A 25,061-nucleotide genomic window follows, 5' to 3' on the forward strand; every position below is an offset into this window, starting at 1 on the left:
ACCTTAAAGGTGCCGGGATTGACGTAAGGATGGACATAGGTACGTCAATAAAGATGTCATACGACTTGCTCGTTAGCACATTCTTTACTAAAGTTCTCTGTGAAATCAAAACAATGGCCGCACGGATTATCCAGGTTGTCATAGGTTTGATTTGTTATGAGAACGTCGTATGCCTTATCAGGGGCTGGAGGAATGTCGCTTGTCTAATTAGATCTCAAGCGTTATGACCTAATCAGATAACACGTTCCTGTGCCGTAGTGTGACTGCGTCAGATAACGGTATCTGCATCATGGGGGATTTCTTGCCTCATGGGCTGACTGTTAGTTAACTAGCTAGGTAGTTTAACCAGAATAGGGTCAGGAATAGGGGGATCGATTCAGAACCTATAGAAATACACGACAAAATAGTCCTTTGTCAATTCTAGATAAAAACAGACTGGACTGCTGCCACCAAGTAACATGATTACCTCATTTGAGTGCCATGTTCAGTCCAATTAATTTATTATGATTGTAATATATTTTTCTCAAGCATTATAAAAACTTTTAAACGTTCAACAGTACATTGATTTATTAATAAACTAAGGTTTAGAATTGGGGTTTTCAATCAATATTCTTTATTCGGCTTAATTAGCCATAAAAGTTTCATGGATAAAAGGTTAACATATAAAACAGAATAAAACATTGAAAGAACGGATTATCCAATGTCATAACATACAACCTAAATTAAAAGCCTTTTCCTAATATTAATTGCACTTTACTAAATTTACTATGGATAAAATAATAATTGCGGCTGAAAGGGTTTGGAAGAAAGGAAAGACTGGGGACAATCTCAAATTTAGAGTAGGGAGTATCTGCAATGAATATCTTCCCCTGGGAATCACTTACAAACCATAATAAAGTGCAATGTGCTTTGATATGAGATTTTATCACAAGGGCACAGTGTGTAATCTGCCTGGCAACACTCACAGAAGAAAAAAGATACCAAATGATAGGCCAATTTTCTTTTTTTAATATTCTCTATTTAAAAAAATCTTTTTTATTAAACCATTCTCATCGAAAGATAATCGCAATCAAAACATATTTTGTGTCATAATATGAGATGATGAACCAAATGTAACCTAAAGGTGAGCTGTCTTTGAGAACTATTACTACTTCTGCTTGGTCTGTGTAGAACTTGCGGCAGTTGATTTTCGTCCATCTTTCTCTTTATAGACGCACATGCCACTCGCTGTATAGGTTATGGCCCCCACAGAACTGATATTGCAAGTAATGAGTTTGGACTCATCCTGGCAAATTGCCCCTTTGGGGTGAGTTTGTGCAGGTCTTGGTCTTGGATCTCCATTGCAATTGGCCCAGAAATGTTTAGCTAAGGTATATGTCAGATCATTACTTCTTATTGCTCGCAAGTTATGTAAAATCCTTTCAGTTTGGTGGTTGTGCTTCCCACATATTTCACTCCACATGTGCAATCCAGTACATACATCACATAGCCTGTCTCGCAGGTTATCCCCTCTATATACTTTGATTTCCTTCAAATGTCACGTAGTCTGTGTTGTTTATCCCATACGCAGAGGCTTTGAATTTTTCACACATCCAGAATCCTTCCTTCTGTGCCTTTATCCATTTTGATTACTTGCTTCTCTTTCCGGTGTCCTAGAGCTCCAGGTCAAGATGATTCCCAGTGATGCCAGTGTGAGGCACAGGGTCAGACTGATTTGCATATAGCCATGTCTGAACTGAGGTGGCTGAGTGAACTAAAGAATGGTGATGGATTAAACCCAGATCTTTTGACTGGATGTGAGTGTTTGATTTGTTCAAGCGCTCCGTCCATCATCCCCTTTTGTATCGCATTGTTCACCCTAAGTGTGGCAGGGTATGCTCAGACGTGAGTCCCTTGTTCACTTGGCCACTGGATTCAAGATAGCCTGGCTGATGAGGATTATGAATCCGAAACCGGTCCCAGGATGCTTGTTTCCGGTCCAGGGAAGACATGGCTTGGCAGTTCGGGCTGTACTGTTCCTATGAGGCACAGGGTCAGACTGATTTGCAAATAGCCATGTCTGAACTGGGGTGGCTGAGTGAACTAAAGAATGGTGATGGATTAAACCCAGATCAGTTGACTGGGGGTGAGTGTTTGATTTGTTCAAGCGCTCCGTCCATCATCCCCTTTTGTATCACCTCTTTAATATAGGCATGAGCGAATAAGTGTCTAGATGTTCCTTCAGATGTTCATCTTTGAGGAGCAATTTCTAGTTTTTGTATCATTCTTTTAAACTATTTATGAGCTGTGTTGAATTCAGTTAAACATATGCATTTAATCGTTAGTAGAGGATGTCTGCCCTTTCTGGCGACGAGCAGAAAGTTCCCTCTTTTCTTTAACCGAGCTATGCGCACAGTGTCCCTGGTACCCCCTGGTTCTGAAATAATAATTAACTGTAGAGAATGCTCACCTTTAGCATGACCTCTGGTGGTGTGGAGAATGCTATTAGTTGCTATCGCTTTTCTACGTATTTGGCTGCAGATTTCTCCACTTATTATGGAGTTTATCGACATCAAGAAAATCTAATTCTTCATGGCTAATATGACTGGTCAGGTGAATACTGTACATATTAACATTAAGTGTAGAGATAAATTTCTCTAATAATATTTTCTCACCAACCCAAATCAGAAAGCTCGATGAACCTTGTCCACAACACTACATGATCCACAGCTTGATTTTCTTCTGTCCATGCCATCTCCTTAACCAAACATCTCATGAACAGATTCACATAGGTTGTGGCAAAGTAAGTGCCCACTGCTGTACCTTATTAGTACGATCTACTGATTAGAAACACATTACGTCTGAGACAGTGTTCCAGCATGATTAACAACGACTGTGTGCTGAAGATGATTAATGGATCATGCCCTGAGAAAATACTGAAATGCTCTTATGCTAAGATGGTGCTAAATGGATGGGTACAATGACCGTACATGGAGGGTTGCCATTATGCAAGTTTCCTTCAAGGCAAAGTTGTTAATTATGATTAATAAAATAGCAGATCTAATGTGGTGCCATGATCAAAGAGAAATTCAATTCGCTCGAATAGCCTTTCCTCTATGCGGTGCTGAGTCGCATGGGGATGCCTGATCGGGTCTTGGCAGTTAACAACCCACAGCCCGCATACGTCTAAATGGTACATGGACAACCGATTTCCAATTGTCGCGGGGCACGCAGCAGGGGTGTCTGCTTTCCCCTTTGTTGTTTGTGCTAGCGCTGGACCCACTGGTGTGCCATTTGCAGGAGAGGCATGGTCATCGGGCCGTCAGTTTAACACAGGGCCACTGCTCCTCATGCTCTATGTGGTTGATATCGTATTGTATGTAAGGCATCGGATGATAACATGGCGCCGCTACTGCGTGAGGTGATGTGATATAGCACCCTATATGGCCTGTGTATCAATTGAGGGAAGTCGGAGGTGTTCCGACTAACACAGGCGCCTTGTGCTGAATTCATTGAGTTTCCCTTGAAGTGGTGTGAGGAATCCATGAAGGATCTAGGGATCCACATACACAGGGAGAAGGATCGTATACTTCAGCTAAACTATGGTCCAGTTATGGAAAGACTAGGATGTAAGAGAGCGATGGCTGTCGCTGCCCCTGTCCATGGTGGGAAGAATAGCCTTCGTCAAAATGGTTGTCCTCCCCCAATTTTTATATTTGTTTCATAATATTCCCATTCCGCTCTTTTTCTCAGACCTCAGATTATTGTTAATACGACTGGTATGGGGTGTAAATAACCCTGGGTGAGTTGGGACACGTTGATGTTGCCTTATGAGAGGGGGGGGTCTTGGGGAACCGAATTTTCAAGTTTATTACCTGGTGGTGCAGGCAAGTTTCGCCAGGCATTGGTGCCATGCTGACAGAAGCACCCCCTACTTCAGACCGGAGGCAGACTTGGCGCTCCCAGCGCCACTCAATACCTTGCTCCCAGTTGGGTTCCCGCATGACCCGCGGGAAATCCAAACATTCTCAACAACTAGTTGGGTATGGCATAAGCTGTTAAAAATCACTGGAGCACGTATATAATAATCGCCTGCACTACCTCTTGTAGGCAATGGCTGGGTTCCCATACTGCAGGAGGCTCTAGTTAAACGTATTATAGCTAGGTTCCAGCTTGTGACATTGGGTGATTTATTCCCTGGGGGGCATGTCTTCTCCCGTACGGAGGACCCCCGCTTTCGTGGGGTAACTGATGGACCAATTCGTCCTGCAGAGATTAGAAAGAACCTAAAATAGTCAGTTATCCCTTAGAACCCCCTGAGTTTCCGCTGTTGACTTGTATTATTAAAACAAGAGATGGGACGCACCTTGTGGCCAGAATCTATAGGGCTGTGCTGTCCCTGCTACCATCGCGCAATGCTCGGGTGCGAGCTGCCTGGGAACAAGACCTTGGGCATCCTGTTACGGATGTACAATGGGATAGGTGCTGTACACAAATTCGTCAGGTTTCCCCTAATCATCGTCATAAGCTACTAAAGTTTAAATTCTTATGGTGGGTATATAAGACACCCAGTGCACTACATAAGATAGATCTGTCTCGGTCACACCCCTGCCTAAGGTGTCGATCACCAGATTTTGCACAGATCTCATGGACATGCTCCAAAATTAAAGGATACTGGACGGCAATATTTGGGGAACTATCCCGAATTATAGAAATGGAGCTCACATCCACTCCACTTATGGCACTGCTTGGGTATGTTCATCACCTTCCCAAGTCTAAATGGCGATTTGTCGCGGTCGCCTAGCTTATTGCTAAAAGAAAAGTGGCCATATATTGGGGCTGCGCTCACAGTCCCACTGTACACTCCTGGCTGCGCAGTATGACATACTGCAACACTAACAGTGACACATACGCTCAGTATACAGCCACCTGCTGCCAGGCCCCTAGATATATGCAACCATTTCACTCATACCCGCGTGAAACGAGGGATAATGGCAATACCACCACTCTGACCTGACACACTGGTTACATGGGTCGGGCGTAGAACGCATGGGGTGACATTTGTGATTTTACAGATTTGTTATTTTAAAATATGTATATATACCTCTGTGTATCATGGATATTTTGCAACTAGTGACCTACTCTGTAACAACTGTCTGCTAATTGTCCTGTATCTTGCCCTTGCAGGGTCATACCTTGCACTGCATCGTAATCACTTTGTAAACATATGTTAAACTCAATAAAAATATTTTAAAAAATAAAAAAAAGAGAAAACAATTTAAATAACTGAATAACAAAGTATTTTCCAACAGTGACCCTATGAAACTCACAATCAGTCTTCTTGTGAGGTTTTGCATATTTTTGTGGACATGCAACAGAAAGTACATGGTTGGTGTTACAGGGTGCTCATTTCCCAGATAAATAGTTCCTTCTGATCCAGGCAGTCCGAGTTCTCTCCATTCTTGTACCATCTGACTGTATTCCTCGGTTATCATTCTCATTGGATTTGAGGACATTTTACTATAGGGTTTCAAAATGCCCAATTGACTGTCGGCTACCTTGAAATATGCCGATTTATCAAGTATCACCATATTTCCTCCTTTATCACATGTTTTGATAATAAATCAAGGGTCCTGGCTAAGTTTGCTAAGTTCTTGCCATTTACGCTGTAACCCCTCCGACTTCAACTTCAAAAAAGAACTCAAATCATACCTCCTCAACAAATACTGGGGTCCATAATTTCCTACCTCTGACACTGTTCTCACGCTCTGCCCCCCCCCTTCAGGCTCCCCTCTATTTTCCCTACAATTCTATCCCTTCCACCCTCTCCCTCCTAACGCCCCTCCCTCACGCTACTCTTTCGCCCACCCCAAACCCCCTCCCTGTTCTCTGTATTTACATATGACCTCTAGCCCCACGCACGACCTCCCACTGATTTTCTACTCCCCTAATTCCTACTCTTTGTCTCCCCCTATCTCTTCTCTCTCACCCTCTCCCACCTACCCTAGCCTAAGTTCAAACCACCCAAGTTACCAAATAGAGTTCTTTTGTAAATAGCATTCGTATTTATCTGCTTTCTTGGTTATATTGCTTCTTATCGTGATCAAGTCTTTTTGTATACTGTACCTCCTCACATTCCTGTAAAGCGCTCTGATACCTCTGGGTCTAACCAGCGCTAAAGAAAACCTTTCAAATAAATAAATAAATAAATAATACTCTATTTAATTTTGTTATCTATCTCTTTCGTGGGTTTACTCTTCATTTTGATACCTTCTATCAACATTTCTTAGAACATGTTTATTTTACTGCCAGGTGGTAGATGAGTGCAGAAATTGTGCTTTGGCTTGCAGCCACTTCTGCACAGTATGTCGATCTCAAATACCATTTCTTTACAGAAATTAAACTACGATCTCTCTTCGGGTGGTTCCTGGAGATCCTCCTTCTCGGTTATTAAAGGGTCCAAATCTTGTAAATTACAAACAACATTGCCCAGTAGTAATTTTTTATTATTTTTTTAGGAAACCTATATGCCAATCCTCATTTTTAGATAATCTGCATGTGTGTATGGGTAGAAGGTGAGCCCCCATTCCAATATTTCTCACTAATAGGGAACACCTTGGGGGACTACTAACAAATCAATACCCTTTCCAATGAATTGTGCTATTTCAGAGCGTGAAGCTTCGTTTTGATCTGTCTTGTGTCGTGTTTCTGGTTACCTCTTCCTCCGTCATTACCCATCTTCCTCTTTGACTGGTGGTCACATGTACTAGCGTCATTTCCTTTAAAGAAAAATTAGCTTGGTGCTAGTTCTCATCATCTGAATATAGACATATGTACGTTTAAAAATATAACTAAAATAAAGGTACCTTTAATTAAATAAAGGTTCTCCAGTGTAAGCACTATCAAGATACTCTCACTGTGTTTACCACAATGTAATGACCTCCAATGTAAAGCCATGCAAAAGAAACAACCCTTCTTCGCCTCTCTTGGTTTAGAGTATCTCCACATGGATGTACCAAATACTTGTCTCTCTGGCATTTAACCAAGATGAAGCACCCAGCACTGAACACTGTGTGGAATTCTCCAACAGTGGAGCCTCTGCATGGGTGATAGCCCCTGGGCGGGAAAATGTCAACAGGCTCTGGAAGAAGGCGCTGCTGTGTAAAGGCCTCGCACAAGGTTTAAGCTGTAGTGTTCTTCCTACAGACCTTCCTGAAGGATAGTACACACTAGATGTAGTTTCAGAGCTGAAGGTCTCTTCTAGGAACAGGGTTGAGTGATATGAGATTCTGACTTATGGGAAGTATGTTTTTTATTTTCATACACTGCCCATAGGCCAAAATGTCAAGGATTATCAACAGGTTTCTGGAAGATCGTCTGCACTTGCATCTTGCCATCATGCTGAAACCCATCCCTGAGAGGTGGAACAGACTACACACTGATTTTTCTAACAGAAAAAAACCATGCCAATATAGCTTCTACTCACAAAAGAAAAAGTTAATAAATGAAAAATCACGAAACCCCAAAGAATTGATGAATTCTATAAACATTAAATGTCATGAAGACAGAAAAATATGTCTCTAAGTCTGCTTTGACAGAATGAAAAGAAGCATAAACATTGAATTTCACCTCTGGGGATAATAGCGGAGCAGAGTCAAGCTGCTCCCATCCAAAAACAAAATTTTTTAAATGATGCAGTCTCACACTTTCATTGTTTAATATAAAAGAATTCTACTGAGGCGTGGCCAAGATGGCGTCGGAGTAGGACGCTTCTTCGAGCCTCTCCGACGCCTGACCAGCAAAGCACCGGATAGCGGGGTCCCGGGGGCGCTGCCCGGAGATTCAGCGACGGCGGAGACCGCAGATATCTTGCGGAGTGCTCCGGTGCCGTCAGCGGAGAGTTCCGAGGTCTGTGGCGGCCGTTTCAGAGGAGCCGGATCGCGGCCTGTGCAGCCGCGGACTTGCGTAACTGCGGAGCCGGACCGAGACGGGGCGGCCTCCGGTCCCGGAGGATATCGCGGGTGCCTGGGCCCGTGCACTGCGCTCAGCGGAAGCAGAGGGCAGGCCGCGTCGGCGCTGACGGGAGTGCTCAGGAGGAGCTATCAGCAGCACAGGTCACGGGAACTTGGGAGCCCCCGGAATCGATCGGAAGGGAGCTGGGCAGAGCCTTGGCAGCGGAAGCCCTGAAGGTTTGGAGCCGGGTCCGGTCTAGAGGACGGCCGGCCGGCGAGGGGTGCCGACTGGAGCATCTGCCTGAGGGAGACCGGGCCGGCCGAGACTGCTGGGAGTGCCGGAGCACGTGCGGACCGGGCCAGGAGGGGCCATATTGACTGGGAGCCAGTGGGGACTCAGTTCCCGAGCTGCCGGTCGCAGAGTGAGCCAAAACGGTAGGGTAGAGAGCGGACCCTGCAGTGGCGGTGGAGTGGGCCGCTGCCTGTGCTGGCCTGTCCTGGGGGCAGGCATGCCCTAGAGTTGCTGCCGAATTGGCCTGCGCCCCCCGGGGGCCTTTGTGGGCTGCCCTGCCTCTCTGGATCCGGACATTGGCATCTGTGTGGCGGCGGATTGGCTCAGGGGAGGCACAGAGGCTGGGTTGGCTGAGCTGGACACGGCCTCTGCCGGAGAAAGGGGCACGGCCGCCGGTTGCGGTTGTGGCGCCATTTTTTTTTTTTTTTTTGAAGGGGACTTCTTCGTGGAGCTCGGCGGTCCGACCCTGCTTCTTCCTGGAGCTGGCCGCTGGGGGTGGCCCTGGCCGGAAGACTCAGGCACATCCTGCGAGCTGGACACTGACTGTGTGGGGGTAAACTGCCGGCCCTTCGGTGCACCTGAGTGGAGGGCGGTCCTTGGGTCCTCGCTGCGCGGACCGGCCCCTGGCCGCAGTGGACGGATGAGGCCGAGTTGCTGAACGGACCAGAAGGAAAGCAGTCTCGCTATCCCTGGTGGGTTGACTCCCGGCGGGGATCCTTCGGAACCGTGGACCAGGGTGAGGTGCTTCTAGGGATCGAGCACAGCAGACATGTCCTCTTCGCAGCGTAGAAAGGTGTTGAAGGATGGCGCCTCCAAATCGTCGCAGCAGCCGGCCTCGCCAGGTGCCGGTGGATCCTCGAGGCATTCGGATGACGAAGCGCCCGCCACTAAAGCGTTCATGGTGGAGCTCTTTGCCTCCATTAAAGATGACATCGCCGAACTCCGCACGCAGTTAGCATCTGATCTACGAGAGGTGAGGAGGGACGTGGATGGGATTGGTGAAAGGGTGGCGACGTTGGAGGACCACGACCTAAGTATGGCGGAGGACGTGCACCAGCTTCAACAGGACGTTATCCGCCTAACTGAGCAGAACTTGGATCTACAAACCCACGCGGAGGATTTGGAGAACCGTTCTAGGAGAAATAACATTCGCATCAAAGCGGTGCCAGGGGACGGTGAGGCGGGGGACCTGCGGGGATACGTACTGGCCCTGTTTCTGCAGATTCTGGAGGACGAAGAGGTGCGTGACATTCAGATGGACAGAGTGCACAGAGTGGGGTTGCCCAGACGAGGGGGGGGTCCACCTCCGGATATCCTCGTTTGTGTGCATGATTTTCAGCTGAAGGAGAGGATATTGAGAAAAGCCAGAACCATCTCTTCCCTGCAGTTTAGAGGACACCGCCCGCAGCTGTATCAGGATCTGGCAGCGACGACATTGCAGAAGCGGAGGGATTTCCGTCCTGTGACCGCCTTCCTCCGAGAGCGCGGGGTCTCCTACTCGTGGGGCCATCCCTTCCGGATTATATTTCGCTGGGAGAATAGGATGAGGCAGATCAATTCCCTTCAGGCGGCGAAAGTTCTCCTGGGCATCGAGGAAACGGAACCTTCACAGGAGGCACGCGGCTCGCCATCCCGGAGGCGGCGTCGCTCTTCATCCTGGCACAGGGTGGGCCCATCCCCGGAGCGGCGACGACCAGATCCTACGGCTAGTGAACAGGAGAGAGGAGCTGCTGTGGCTTCAGTGGCCTCCGCCACCATGGCAGATTCCCAGGCGAGTTCTGGAGCAGCGTGACCCCGGCCTCATTGAATGGCGTCGGAGGGGCTCTGGGCCTGAGGTCCCCGGGGTATGATGGTACTTTTGGAGAAGACACCCCGGACCTTGGACCTGGGGGTCACCAGGTTGACACCCCTGCCCCGATTCCAGTCCAGTGGGGGACTTCCGAACCATGACCTGCTGGAACTGCTGACTGCGAGGTTCAGGTTCAGTGCCTTGAGTTGCATTCTGTTGTTTCTTGTTTTTGGGGGGGAGGGGGGGGAGTGTGGGGACGGGGGGGAACGTTGGGGGGGGTGGGACATGGGGGGGGGTTGGGGGGCCAGTGCTGGCGGCTATGTGTGGTATGTGTGGATTGCTGCGTGGGGGGGGGGGGACGTGTGTTCTACAGCTCATTCTTGGTTTTCAGATTTTGGGAGTCGTATTTGGCTTGCATTTCGCGATGGAGGACGGGCTGGCGGGGGGGAGAGGGTTATGCTGGGTGGTTGGGTACGGGCATGGAGTCGGTAGCGGGGTGGGGAGGTGTGATGGAATCTCCCTCCAAAGTCGGGGACATGGCGCATGGGTGTTACTTGATTGGTTATGACTATTAGTATAGGCACATGGAACGTGAAGGGACTCAACTCCCCGCAGAAGCGGCAGAAGGTGTGGAAGTACCTAATAGACCACCACCTGGATGTGGTTGGTCTTCAAGAAACTCACTTAGCCAGGAGGGACGAGCACAGGCTTCGCCATCGGCTCTTTCCACTTATATACAGGGCATCTGCATCCACTAAGCATAGGGGGGTGGCCCTGATGTTTCGAGCGTCCCTCCACTTTCAACCGGAGGGAGTGTGTGGAGATAAGGAAGGGAGGTGGCTGATGGTGAAGGGGGTGTTGTATGGACGTATGTGCACATTTGTAGTGGTGTATGGGCCTAATGCTTCCCAGAATGGCTTTTTGCAGACTCTGTTGGAGAAGGTGGGGGAGTTCGTGGAAGGCCAGCTGTTCCTGATGGGAGACTTCAACATGGTCTGGGATAATGTCCTGGATAGCTCAGGCACACAGAGGTCCGGGGCGGGGGTCTTTACCGCTGAGACGCAGCGGCAGGTGGGGGACCTAGGATTGGTTGATGGTTGGCGTTTCCTTTATCCCCAGTTTAGGGATTACACCTATTTTTCCCATGTGCATTTGTCCTATTCACGAATTGATCACATCTTCGTAAGTCAAGCATTAAGGGGGGACCTCCAGGTATCCAGCATCTTCCCACTCTCAGTGTCGGACCACAGCTTGGTTGTGCTTGGGTTGCGGTGGTCAATGGGGGGGGACGGATGGAAGAAATGGTACTTCCCCGAAGCATTGACACGTGATGAGGTTGCCTGTAAGGAGCTGAGGAGGGCCATTCGGGATTTCTTGGAACTCAACCCGCCTTCGGACACCTCGGTGTATACCACTTGGGATGCCTGTAAGGCCTCACTGCGGGGTGCCTGCCTTAGTCTCAATGCAAATCTCAATAAGCGGAGGAGGAAGGAACGTGAGGCTCTTGAATCTGAATTGGAGGCGCTGGAACAGGCCCATAAAGCCAATCCATCTCGAATGACCCTGCGGCCTTTGACGGCGGTCCGGGGGAAGCTCCGGGCCCACTATAATAACAGGGCGGAATTTACGCTTCTGCGGCAGCGGAGGACTTCCTATTCCATGGGGAACAAGGTGGGGAGGCACCTGGCGAGGCAGCTTCGAGATAAACGGGAGCGGGAATATGTAGGTGGGATTAAAGATGAGGCAGGACGGGACCAGCACAAGGACGGGGACAAGGCTGCTATCTTTAGCCGTTTTTATGCGGCTTTATATGGTGGGGAGGACCTGGATCGGGCAGCTCAATCCGCCTTTCTAGCTAGCCTCCCTATTCCCCAAGTCTCCGGGGAGTGGAATGAGCTTCTCTCGGCCCCTATCTCAGGGGAAGAAGTGATGGATGCTATAAAAGCTCTTACAAAAACAACAAGTGATGGACTGAATGTGGATCAATGTCACACACTCCCCCAGTCAAAAGATCTGGGCCCAAATCCATCGTTTTTTTGCACTCCACACCACCCTGGGTTAGACAATGGCGATATGCAAATCAGCTCTGACCCTGTTGCCCCATGGGAACAGTCCAGTCCGAACTACAAAAGCCATGTCCTTCCCAGAACGGAATCAAGCATCCGAGGACCGGACCGGTTTCGAGGTAACACCTCTCTTCAGCCCGGCTAGCTTGACTCCAAGTGGTGTGGAGTGCCTGGGACCCACGTCTGGGCATCCCCAGCGCACTTAGGGCGGCAATTTCAAAAACAACAAGTGATGGACTGAATGTGGATCAATGTCACACACTCCCCCAGTCAAAAGATCTGGGCCCAAATCCATCGTTTTTTTGCACTCCACACCACCCTGGGTTAGACAATGGCGATATGCAAATCAGCTCTGACCCTGTTGCCCCATGGGAACAGTCCAGTCCGAACTACAAAAGCCATGTCCTTCCCAGAACGGAATCAAGCATCCGAGGACCGGACCGGTTTCGAGGTAACACCTCTCTTCAGCCCGGCTAGCTTGACTCCAAGTGGTGTGGAGTGCCTGGGACCCACGTCTGGGCATCCCCAGCGCACTTAGGGCGGCAATTTCAAAAACAACAAGTGATGGACTGAATGTGGATCAATGTCACACACTCCCCCAGTCAAAAGATCTGGGCCCAAATCCATCGTTTTTTTGCACTCCACACCACCCTGGGTTAGACAATGGCGATATGCAAATCAGCTCTGACCCTGTTGCCCCATGGGAACAGTCCAGTCCGAACTACAAAAGCCATGTCCTTCCCAGAACGGAATCAAGCATCCGAGGACCGGACCGGTTTCGAGGTAACACCTCTCTTCAGCCCGGCTAGCTTGACTCCAAGTGGTGTGGAGTGCCTGGGGCCTGGGTTGTTTAATTATAAAAGCTCTTAAGCTCCACAAGGCCCCTGGTCCTGACGGGTACACGGCCACGTTTTACAAGACTTTCGCGGGAGAACTATGTGATTTTTTAGTTAACCTCTTCAACTCCATGGCGACGGAGGGGCGGACCTCGGGATCGATGGCCGAGGCCTTAGTCACCATTCTCCCCAAGCCAGGGAAAGACCCCACCCACTGCACCTCCTACCGTCCGATAGCACTCCTTAACCTGGACGCCAAACTGTATTCCTCGATTCTTGCTAGACGGCTCCAGGATCTTATGCCGGCCATTATCCATCCGGACCAGTCTGGATTCATCAAAGGGAGACAACCCCATGACAATTTACGTCGGGTGGCGCATCTGATCGAGAAGGCCGACCGATTTCGCTTACCTGCAGTATTAGTAGGTCTAGATGCGGAAAAGGCATTTGACCGTGTTGATTGGGGGTTTCTGAACTTAACGCTGGAAGCCTTTGGATTCTCCCCCCACTTTGTTCGAATGGTTCGGGCTAATTATGACCGACCAGTATCTAGGGTATTGGTTAACGGACATCGGTCGGCTTGCTTCCCCCATTCCCGCGGTACGCGGCAGGGGTGCCCACTTTCCCCGCTCCTCTTCGCACTCAGCATAGAGCCTCTGGCGCTTGCGATTAGGGAAAAGGAGCAGATTATCGGCATTCCATTTACTGGCGAACAGCACAAGATCTCTCTGTTCGCGGATGATGTTCTCTTATCGCTAGGAGAGCCGGCCAACTCGCTGCCTCATGTACATGAGGTCCTTTCTGAGTTTGAGAAGGTTGCCGGCTTTAAAGTTAACATGGATAAATCGTACATTTTGAATCTAACGCTGCCCCCTGATGAGGTAGACCATGTGCGAATGCTTACACCTCTCTCGTGGTCATCCTCATCCTTGCTCTATCTGGGTATTAAGTTAACCCCCACCCTGGGGGGGTTATATGCAGCTAACATCTCTCCTGCATTAGCGGCGATCCGTGGGGAGCTAGAGAAGTGGAAGCCGAAGTTTCTTTCTTGGCTCGGTCGCATTCATGCGATCAAGATGGTGCTGTTGCCCAAATTCCTGTACCTTTTCCAGGCTCTTCCCATACCTGTGGAGCTGGATTTCTTCCGGCGCTTGAAGACCTTGATGTTGCAATTCGTGTGGCAGGGTGGCCGGGCGCGGCTTTCCTATGCAGTACTCCGTCGAGCGCGGGGGGAGAGGGGGGTGGGGTTCCCCGACATGCAATTATACTATAAGGCAGCGCAGTTGAGGGTGTTGGTGGAATGGTCACAACTCCTTTCGGAGAAGCACTGGCTACATATGGAGCGTAGTGTGGCTGGGAGATCCATCTGGGATCTGGCCTGGAAACCTAAGGTGGACCGACCCAAGAATGCCTATATATGCACTCCTACTAGTACTGTCCTGAAGGTATGGGACACGGTCACTGGGGATGATCGTTGGACCACCTTTCCGTCCCCGTTTACCCCTATCCATAGGAATCCGTCCTTTCCGCCGGCAGAGCGCGATGGGCCGTTCACGCTGTGGAGTGAGGGGGGCTGCAGGGCGCTTACTCACCTGTTCCATGGGTCGAACCCCCTTTCCTTTCACAACTGCATGAGGGACTACGGGGTCCCTCCCACTGAACGGTTTCATCATGTTCAACTCCTGCACTGGGCTACTGCTCCGGAGGTGCGAGAGGCGGCCACGAGACAACTGACGCCCTTCGAGGCGTTTATCAACCGTACTTCCGGTATGAAGGGGACGATCTCATTCATATATAAACTACTACTTGACACAGTGATATTCCCAAGACCTCGATATATGGAGCACTGGGAGACTTGTCTGGGGCGGGACATCTCGAGAGCCGAGTGGGAAGGGTTGTGGAGAGATGTTAAGGCCCATAACCATTCGATTGGACTTAGGGAGGCACATTTGAAAGTTATGTATGACTGGTACCTCTACCCGTCCAAGCTGCACCGCATTTTTCCATCGACCTCTGACAGGTGCTGGAGGGGATGTGGCTTACTAGGAGATTTCCGCCATATATGGTGGGATTGCCCGACTATCAAGCCTTTCTGGTCAGAGATATTGGCGCACATTAAGGAGGTGGTTGGATACCCGATCCCGGAATCCATGGACTTTGTCCTGCTGGGGCTTCGGGATCCGATGCTGGCACACCAGACTAGAGCCGGCAAACGGATTGTCTGGCTGTGCTTGGGTGCGGCTAAGATGACACTGGCGGCGGCGTGGAAGAAGCCGACGGCCCCGGCAACCTCACTGTGGCATGCGCGGCTGTGGCGATTACTGAGTCTGGAGAGGATGTCCGATATATTTCTGGGCAACTTTAAGAATTTCATATTTACATGGGGTCCATTAGTCAGGTTTCTCTCCCGAGGTCTTCCGTCAGCAGTATGTCCGCCAGCACTGCGTGCACTTCACCTGTTTCAGATCTGAGTGAAGGGATGTATGTGTCAGGTATGAATGTGAGATGAGTCGCCGCCACGGGGGGGGGGGGTTTGGGTTGGGGTCTGTTGTCTTTACTGGTTTACGCGACTTCCAGTGCTTGGAACGGACTATAGAGGACTCCGGAGCTGAGGCCTACCTGGATGGTAGCTTGGACTATTGATTGCTGCACCCGATGGTGTTCTGATGTATGCCATCGTAGCGACTGAACACTGGCTTTGTAGTCACTGGGCAGCTTAGCCCTTTCGCATTACTGTGCTCTGTTGGGTGGGCGTTCCCGGAGTCCCCCCTTGTGGGAATTACTGCTTTGTCGCTATGTTTGATTGTTTTTTCCTCTGTCTTTGGAATCAATAAAAATTACTTTGAAAAAAGAATTCTACTTTTTAAATTAAAACATAGGTGTTTCTGAGGTCAGCCCCGGTGATTAAGATGCATATATGTGTAGGAACGGAAGATCCTTACTTGAGAACAAAATAAAGAAAAACAAAAATAATTAATAGTGTAATAAGAAAGACAGATATTTCAGTGATAGGCTACATACACGTATCTTCCCAGAGCACTTAATGAAAGGACACATGACTTTGAGGTGAAATGTGTAAATAAAAGATTCCAGAGCTCAGAAATGGCAATGCTGGCAGTTTTTTCTAAACTCCTCTTTCACTAACAACTCACAAGAGAGCAGAATGGCTGTATCCTAACCACCGCAGCAGTGCTGTACACTGCCACACCTCATCTAATAACCCTAACCTTTCTTTTCAAGGGAAGGCAGACAGTGCAGGGCTGAGTTTGGGTCACTCACCTTCTTTTGTGCCACAGATCCGACACAAGTTTTTGGTAGCTCTTGCACAAGGCCGGCTTCTTGTCGGTGCGCACCAACCCACTGCACTCCAAGAAAAACTGTGTCAGGGGAGGACTGAAAGGGAACAGAGAGAAAAGGGGTGGAGTTCACATTACAACAAGAAACTAGTGTGCCAAACAGTGTATCAGACAAAAGTCACAAGAGCCCACCACTTCGACATTGCCAGTCAAGACATAGCACAAGTCCAAATTCACAACTCAAACAAGCTGAACCCAGGCACTAAGAGCAGCACAAGCAAAACAGTGGTTATTAAAAACGAGTATGCTAAATAACTACATTCCTCAACCAGTGTCTGGCGCTTCAATACAGTAACCAACAGTGGTCACCACGCTTCCTTTAAAGTGTGGCACTGTTATAGAAATTTGACCCCATCACAGACGGGTTGTAGAATTACTTTCATTACTGTAGTTGCTACTAACTGTACTACAACAAACTGTTCTAAAGCATGCTCTATGTCACTATTATATGCAATATTCCTATCACGTCTACAACTGAAGACAATTATTTCGGATACATAAAGTACTCCAATTACAATACTGTTACTACTACAGTTCGTACTACAGTTAGTACTACTACTACTACTAATGTATCATGACTGGTGCTGGACAGGGACAGCACAGAACATCAGGAGCCAATGCACTTTAGCTATAATATTTTGGAAAACTACCTTGCTCCAGCCAGAGAGTGGATGCTCTATCCTCTGCCAGGTTCTGGCCTCTGGGCACTCTGCTGGCTCCTGCAAGCCAGATGTTATAGGCTCCACTGGCAGAGCCGACATGCATTACATCTGCTCTTGGAGATCTGTCTTTTATTACCATAACAAACCATCTATCAAAGTATTGTAAAGGGATCATAATATTATCAGCTTTAGTTTCAAAGCCGATGAATCGCTCCAGTCTACATTAGGTTGAGAGGCCACCGTTGAATAACAATGTGTACATTTTAATTATTTGTTACATTAAGCTCCAAAATGTGGACTTGTAAACTGCCACTTCTTAAAAAAATGTTTAGGATTATGGGGGCACATGCATCAAGGTAATCATTTGTGATTACCAAATAGTGACTATTAAGGATTTTTATTTGGTAATCGCAAATGCCTATGCATGAAGGATACGCAAATATTTTTGCGAATCCTCAACATTCCTTAATGGCGAATCGCAACTTGCGATTCGCTATTAGGGAAAGCATTCCCATTCATTCTCATAGGCCTAGAGGCCCATAGGAATGATTGAGAAAGCATTCGCAATTTGCAATTACCAAATTGTTAATGCAATTGCAAGCGGGCTAGGGGGCCTGAGGCTCCCCTGATGCACCCCAAAAAAAGGTAAGTGTGCACATGTGCAAGGGCATGTATATGTGCCACATGGCACTTAAAAAATGCACTTTTGTGCATTTTTCAAAGGATTCGCAAATTACCATAAAATGGAAGGTGATGATAATTTGCGATTCCTAAATGCAAAGTTGCATTTTGGTAATGCTACATGCATCGCATTTAAGGAATCGCAAATTGCGAAAGATTCTAGCTTCCCTCTAAGGAGTGCAAAAAATAAATATACTCTTTGCTTGTTATTGTAAGCTAGTGAAATGGAGCAGAAAGAAAAGAAACATTATGTTTGTTGTTTAAACAGCTGCTTTAATTATTCTCTGTAGACCTGAATAATCTTTCACCTTGGCTGCTGGCTTGATAGCAGACATTGTGAAGTCAGAACTAGACTGTCATAACCTTATAATAGTCGAGCTCGAACATCTGTGCTTTATAATTGGCACAAGCCACTGATTATAAAGAAATTAGTGAGATCCATTTATACATGGATTAGAGAATCCCATGTAATATAAAATAATAAAACATGTTATCTATTTAAGTGGTATTTGGACTATAATTGTTGCATTTTGCCTTTCATCATTTCCCGTTTGACTAGACCTCACTTAAATTGCAATTCTGTAAGTCTTCTTTAATCCATTTCAACTGCTAATTTTTAAACATTTTAGTGTTTTAAGCTCAATTTGTGTTGTGAGGCTTAATTTGCCCGGTTTTAAAAATTACTTTAACTTTTTTGCATGTTGTTATAAACAATTCATCAGATATGCAGTTTCAAAGTTAGTAATCTTACAGCTTCGATTATTCATTGTCCTTAAAGAACATGCGTAACTTCTTTTCAGGAAATGGTAATTCGATCACAAAGTAACAAACCAGCAATACGTCCAAACAGCAGCCTCATTTGGGATCAGAGGGAAGATTTACTTAAACCTAGGGTAGAGCAGAAGCGGTTACAAAGAAGAGGATCCATTTTTGTGTGAAAGGTTTCCACAGACTGCAGCTGCCCAAAATGAAAACGCAAGATAGGAGCCATTTTCAATCACTAAGTGCTGACTGCTTGACTTGTATTAGTACCACCACATTGACTCCTTCCTCCAGGAACAGGCTTTGTAGAGAAAAAGTTCAACTAGTAAGTAGCAATTCACTAGACTAGCCCCACTTTCATACCCCGATAGAGGAGCCTAAAGCTCTGGGCAGCAGGAGTCCCACAAAGAGGACAATGTCAGAGAGGTGGTGAGCAGAAGGGATGCGAAGAACTCAATGACATTTAACAGGGAGATCAAAGTTGGCGTTGCTGTTGGGCCATGGATTATTTGATGGTGCAACATTGATAATCAGGAAGCAGCAGCCCACTAGTATTACCGGCTATTTATTTATTTTTGCTCAGAGAGGGTGTCCGCGAGTCTGTTTCAAAGAAGCCTGGGTCAAGGAAAATCTGTGATGTTTGGATTCCCGGCTAGCCCATTTACTTTACTACTCTATTCACCTATAAATTCTTGTTCTAAAATCTGCAGAAAATGTCCATTGACTTTTCAGTTGCAGATTGTAAATTTAAAGTACTACAGTCTTTGTTTTATAAGGTGTACAGTGTACATTTACCCTCTCTGCATCTCCTTAAACTCTGTGTACCTTTTTCAAGAGTGCATTTTTGAAAGAGGTCGTTTGCAGGGATTTGCCAGGCAGAGAAAAGAGGCGTGAAGTGCGTGTGTCACGTGTACGCAAGGGTGAGAAGTATCTGAGTTGATAGTACATCTAATCACTGAATTCTGGAGACTAAATTCCCCGGCTCAATTATTAGTGCTACAGCTCAGGTAGCATCCCAAAGAAGAACTTCATATCTCTTTGCTAGGAGGTAAAGAAGGAGTAAGAGCTACTATGACTTACACGTTCTCCCACTATACATAGCCTCACTAAAAATGGATGAACACTGAATTACCCTTCCTTGTATTAGATATAACGTCAGAATCAAATAGTTTAAAAAAACAAAAGCTTGAAATCAAAATGTTCAGAAAACAAAAATGCAATCTGAAAAAGTATGACAATACTAAACGACTTTTAATCTAGATTAGCATTAGGGGTGTAGGTAGGTGGAAGGGTTGCAGACCGGGTTACAGATAGCAGGAGGGTGAAGGCGTGGGTTAGAACTCTGCTTAATGTTATGGATAAGGGTCGGAGGCGGTGAATACGAGGGTTTTAGTGATAGGATTAGGAATGGGATAAGTGGTGAGGTTAGTGCTATGGAGGGAGGTTACAGTAACTCCCAGCATGGGTGAGAACCTGAAAAAACATAAGTAATTTGAGAAATACAAAAAGTCAAACTGTTGGGTTTCAGGCTAATTGGCAATTACATTTGATTTAGAACTATAAGTTGTTCACATTCCCAACCTCTTCAATAGAGAAAATATGTTCCTTGAAAAACACGCTCATCTAAAAGCAAAATGTTCTTCTTAACTCTTACGTTGTATTGCATTTTTATAGCAATCAACTACTATACAGCAAAAAAACAAATACACAGACAAATAAAACATACACTGAAAAACTAAAACTCAGGTTAAAGGGACACAGAGCAACACTTTTCATAAACATAGTTCACACAGAGGAAAGACTGCACACTCATCTCATGGGGGCCAAGGACCTCCACATCCCCACACTGCAGCTTAGTAACAGGAGATCTCTCAGTTTAGTGAAGGTTGCTTGTGAACTGAAGAGAACGATGATGCAGAACTGTGGCTACACATAAGTAGCTTGGTTTACAGATCTGAATTTTGTTTCCCCATACAGAATCTCCAGTTACATTCAGAACACATAAATATTTTATTTATTTACATAATGTAACTCAACCAAGAAGGTGTCAGCGTATTGTAGAATGGAGTAACAAGCTGGTAAGGTTAAATAACCTCTTACGTGGAATCGACAATTAACCAGTGAGTGCAGAGCGTCAGATAAATATAATGACAATTGTTTAATATACAGTCTAAGGGGGCGTGGCTTGGCAGGGCAGCATGGCGGACGTGTGCTGAGAGCGCGCCGTCCTGCCCAATATAGATCCTTAATTATCCTGACTCTCCGATCCCATCCTGTGCCCCAAAGCTGCCCCGTTGACTTTGGCGAATGGCGTCCCTTACCTGAGCCGTCGGCTACGTGGAGTGGCCGGTGGCGGCTGTTAGGCGGTGGAGAGAGGACGGGGCCTACTGGGGTCGCCTGGGTACTCTGCCGACCGGGAGTGACATTGCTGCTGAGTGGCTGAGGCGGCTGGAGTTCTGGTGAGTGCCCCCCAGATTGGGTGTCTCCCCCGGGAGTGGTCTGGCGGGGAGCGGTGAGGGGCTCGGCGGCCATGTCCGGCCGCGGCGAGGGGCCAGGCCACTTCCCTAGCCGCGCCGGCGTTGATGGTTCGGCCAGACTTTGGTTGACGGGGGTGTTCCCTATCCATCGGACGCCCTCCTCGTCCCAGCGGCTGGCTGGGGCTCGTACACATCGCTGCGCCTTCCGAGAGTGGGGGACCGCTGTCTGACGGCCCGCATTCCGGCTATTGGACGCTCCCGCCCTTCTCCATTTCCCCCCTGTACACACATCGGAGGGAGGTTTGGCGGCCTTATCGGGCCGCGGGGGGTGTGCACTGGAGGCGCCTTGAGGGGAGAGATGGCCCGCATGAATCTTTGCTGGACAGGGGTTGATCGCTGTGCCTTCTCCCTCCCTCCCCTCGATCCCCGGGGAATGTAAATCACCGGTCAGTTGGGCCGCGCGGGTAAATCCCACTGGGGACAGGTTGCGCCTGCTCATCTGCAATGCCTGCTTACTGCCTTACCCTAAATTACAACAGTGTGCTACGCTGGGTGTGTGGTTGGTGGAGGACTGGTCCAGCAACAGCGGCAGTCGTTCCTCGCGGCCAAGGCCCGTCTGAGAGACCTTAAGCTCCCATCTGCACTATTATATCCTGCCCGCCTGCGAGTGGTATACCGCTCCTGCACCCATTTCTTTGACTTGGCTGAAGGTGTTCAATTGGACTGATGAGACGATACGCGTGCGTGCACACACTCCGTCTGGAAGGGAGTCCGATTCCTCATCGACGGAGGCGGTTCGGAGGGGGCCCCCCGCTGAAGCCGAGGGGCACCAGAAGATCAAGATCCAGGCACCGTTCCCAGTACTGTGGCGCATCCCGGGCTGGCTCGGCCTCTGGACGACAGTAATCAGCAGCCTGCCCTGCAAGCACACGAGGGGTGGAGGCGAAGTGGACTACGATGCTCTGATCGGAGGTGCTTATTTATGGGCCAGGATCTCTGTTGGACTTTTGCTAGCAGAGAGTGTGCCTATGATATATGGGCTGTAAGTTGGGGATCCATTGGTCGGGGTGGGCCGTGTCCTCCCGTTGGGGGTCGCGGGCCACTCCCGCCGCGACAGATGCTTCATCGTTTTTTTCTCACAGACAGTAGACATTCACACATGCACCGGATCGTATTCCCTATCCTTACATTCGCAAACACAGCCACAGATGGCAGACATATCCCATAGGGAACGGGTGTCCCCGGGCACACTTCTCATCATTAGTTGGAAGGTGAGGGGAGCCCGCGATAAGATCAAACGCCGCGGGCCGGGCAGATGTCCTTATGCTGCAAGAGACTCATCTCATGGGATCGAGGGCCCTCTGCTTTCAACGATATGGGTATCAACATGTGTTTCACTCCGGCTTTGTGAGGGGATCACAGGTGTAGCAATATTGATTCACCGCAGAGTCCCCTATACACATGTCAAGCAGTGGACAGACACTCAGGGGCGATACTTATTCCTGCAGGGCAAGGTGGGGGAGGATTCCCTGGTGTTGGGCAGTGTGTACGCTCTCCCTCCGCTACAGTGGAACCTGGTGGAGCGCCTTATGACTCTCTGGGCGGACATGCCAGACAGCCTGTCCGTGGGGGGCGTGGATTGGAATGATGTGATGGATATGGCCATGGATCGCTGGTGGGAAGGAGGGTGGATGGGGGCGGTTGGTCCAGAGGGTAGTCGCACTACGAGGCTGTACTCCTTAGTGTCGGGGCTTGACTGGGTAGACACATGGCGTCGCTTGCACAGAGATGATCGGAGTTTACATATCTCTCGGTCCATGACTCCTAATCCAGAATTGATGACCTCTTTGTCCCCCGAGTAGCGGGGAGTAGAGTGGTGGCGGCGGAGATTCTACCGAGGGGCCTGTCAGATCACTCCCCGGTGGCCCTCACCTTACAAATAGGGCGGATGCGGCAGCCGTTTTGGTGGCACCTCCCGGTGTGGCACTTACAAAACGATGACTATAGAGAACACATGAGCAACGCCATACATCAGTACTTGATAGTCAATGTGGGGTCAGTCTCCAGGGCCGATTCATTGTGGGCGGCAGTGAAGACTACTTTGAGGGGGGCAGACATTTCCTGGTATGCAGCGACTCGTAGAGAGTGTAGGGAGGCGCTACTACAGGCGAAGGCGTGTATTGAGGATCTTGAACACCGGAGTCGGGAGGCTGGAGGCGGCCAGGTCCGACGGCATTTGTTGATGGCTCAACAGGATTAGGCCACGCTACACCTAGACAAGGCCCGTCAGTATATCAGCGGGGGGATAAATCCAGCAAGATGCTCCACCGGCTCTGCCAGGGTGCGTTTCATTCCCAGACCCTTCCTGGCAAATGGGGCTTGGCAGGTGAGCCGCTCACGGACCCGCTGGCCCTTGCTGAGAGCTTTGCCACATATTATGGAGACCTATACGCCCCCAGAGAATGTTTGCCGACTACCGCAATAGATAGTTTCCAAGATGACATCCCGCCCAAAGCTATGTCGGATGATGTGAGGGAAGAGCTGGAGCTCCCACTGACAGATGAGGAGTTGGGCGCCGCGCTGGGAGATCTCACTTCCGGGAAGGCCCCGGGGCCTAATGGGTTTCCCAGTGAATTTTTTAAACAATACTTTTTGCAGTTGGGACCTCACTACCGCTCAGTGGTGGAGAAGGCAAGAAAACGCGGCTTTCTTACCATAGATTGAAGGCATGCGGAGGTGGTTGTCTTTCACAAACCGGGCAGGCCCCCGAATCAGCATGCATCATATCGTCTCATCTCTCGCCTGAACGTAGAGGCCCAAACTCTGGCCAAAGCTCTGCCAAATCGTCTATTGCCTCATATCACTACTCTGGTCCATCCAGACCAGGCTGGATTTATGCCTCAGAGGGCGACCAGGCATAACATCAGGCGGGCGCATGTAGCGGTGTTGGCCATCCAGCAACTGGGTGAACCGGCTGCGCTATTAGCAGATATGGATAGGGCATTTGACTCCCTTAGATGGGTGTACCTATTTGCATTATTACATAGGCTAAACTTTGGACCGAGATTCTTATCCTACTTGACCCTCCAATACACCAACCTAACAGCGTCGGTGCGTGTGGCCGGCGCAGCCTCCTCCACGTTCTCTATCGGACGGGGCACGAGACAGGGTTGCCCCCTGTCCCCTTACTTATTTGCTCTCGCCATGGAGCCTCTGGCTGCGAATAGATGCGCAGGTGCAGGGCTTTGAATGGGCGCAGGGACTGTCAGACAGGATAGCATTATATGCGGACAACGTCCTATTCTTCCTTACGAATGTGGGCAGAACGGGGCCATGGCTCCTGCGCATTATGCAAATCTTTGGTGAGACATCTGGACTGTATATGAACCCTCGCAAATCTATGTTCTAAATTCTTGGAGATCTGGCGGGAACGGGCATGTAGGTATTGTCGGTCCAGTTGGCAACGGGGGGACTGAAATATCTCGGTGTGTTTATATCGGACTTGCCTGCTGTCTCCTGGGAGAGAAACCTGGTTCCGGTGTGGGAGCGTGTGCGTGATGATCTTAAGACCTGGTCCCGTATGCCCCTGTCCATATATGGCAGATCGGCTATATTTAAGACGGTTGCGCTCTCCCGTCTCGTATACCAGCTGCAAAAAAACCACCCTTATCAGTTTCCTCCTAGATTGTTCCGGCAAGTCAATGCAGCTCTCGGGCAGTTCCTGTGGGAGGGGGGGCAAGGTGCGTGTGGCCCTGCGGACGTGCTTTGTATCTACCTATTGCGGGGGGGTAGCGTCTTCAGACATTCATTCATATTATCAGCCTTCACATCAGCTCGTCTTGAACGAATGGTGGTATGGCAATAGGGAGGATCCGGCCTACGCAGTCGAGCGGCGGCTTATGGGTGATCACTCGCTGCATACGATACTGTACTCGTCACCGCTGCGAGGCTCGCTGCCATCGGCAACAAAGGTTGTGTTTCAGGTCTGGAGACAGGCGCTGCGGAGGATGGGATGGTGGAACACACTGACACGGGAGACTCCCCTCTGGAATAATGGACGCTTGCCACAACTGGCGGCCTTGCAGGGATTCCGGGGGTGGGATCATGTAGGTATCTCGGTCTTGGGAGAAGTCATGAGGGATCTGGTTTTGAAATCCTTCCAGGACCTCCAGAAAGAATTTTGCATGCCGAAATCCCAATTCTAGAAGT

At 48.8% G+C, this 25,061-nt stretch overlaps 1 protein-coding gene across 1 annotated transcript in view; it reads right to left on the reverse strand.

Annotated features, from left to right (window-relative positions):
• The window catches only part of USP20 (ubiquitin specific peptidase 20), a 352,979-nt gene that overhangs the window by 277,680 nt on the left and 50,238 nt on the right, over positions 1–25,061 (reverse strand). The window contains exon 8 of the mRNA XM_078646239.1: positions 16,194–16,307. Coding sequence (XP_078502365.1) covers positions 16,194–16,307 — 114 coding nt within the window. The remainder of the gene's footprint in view (positions 1–16,193; positions 16,308–25,061) is intronic.

Source organism: Lissotriton helveticus, chromosome 5_1 (assembly GCF_964261635.1).
Source record: "Lissotriton helveticus chromosome 5_1, aLisHel1.1, whole genome shotgun sequence".
In the NCBI taxonomy this organism is placed as follows: domain Eukaryota; kingdom Metazoa; phylum Chordata; class Amphibia; order Caudata; family Salamandridae; genus Lissotriton; species Lissotriton helveticus.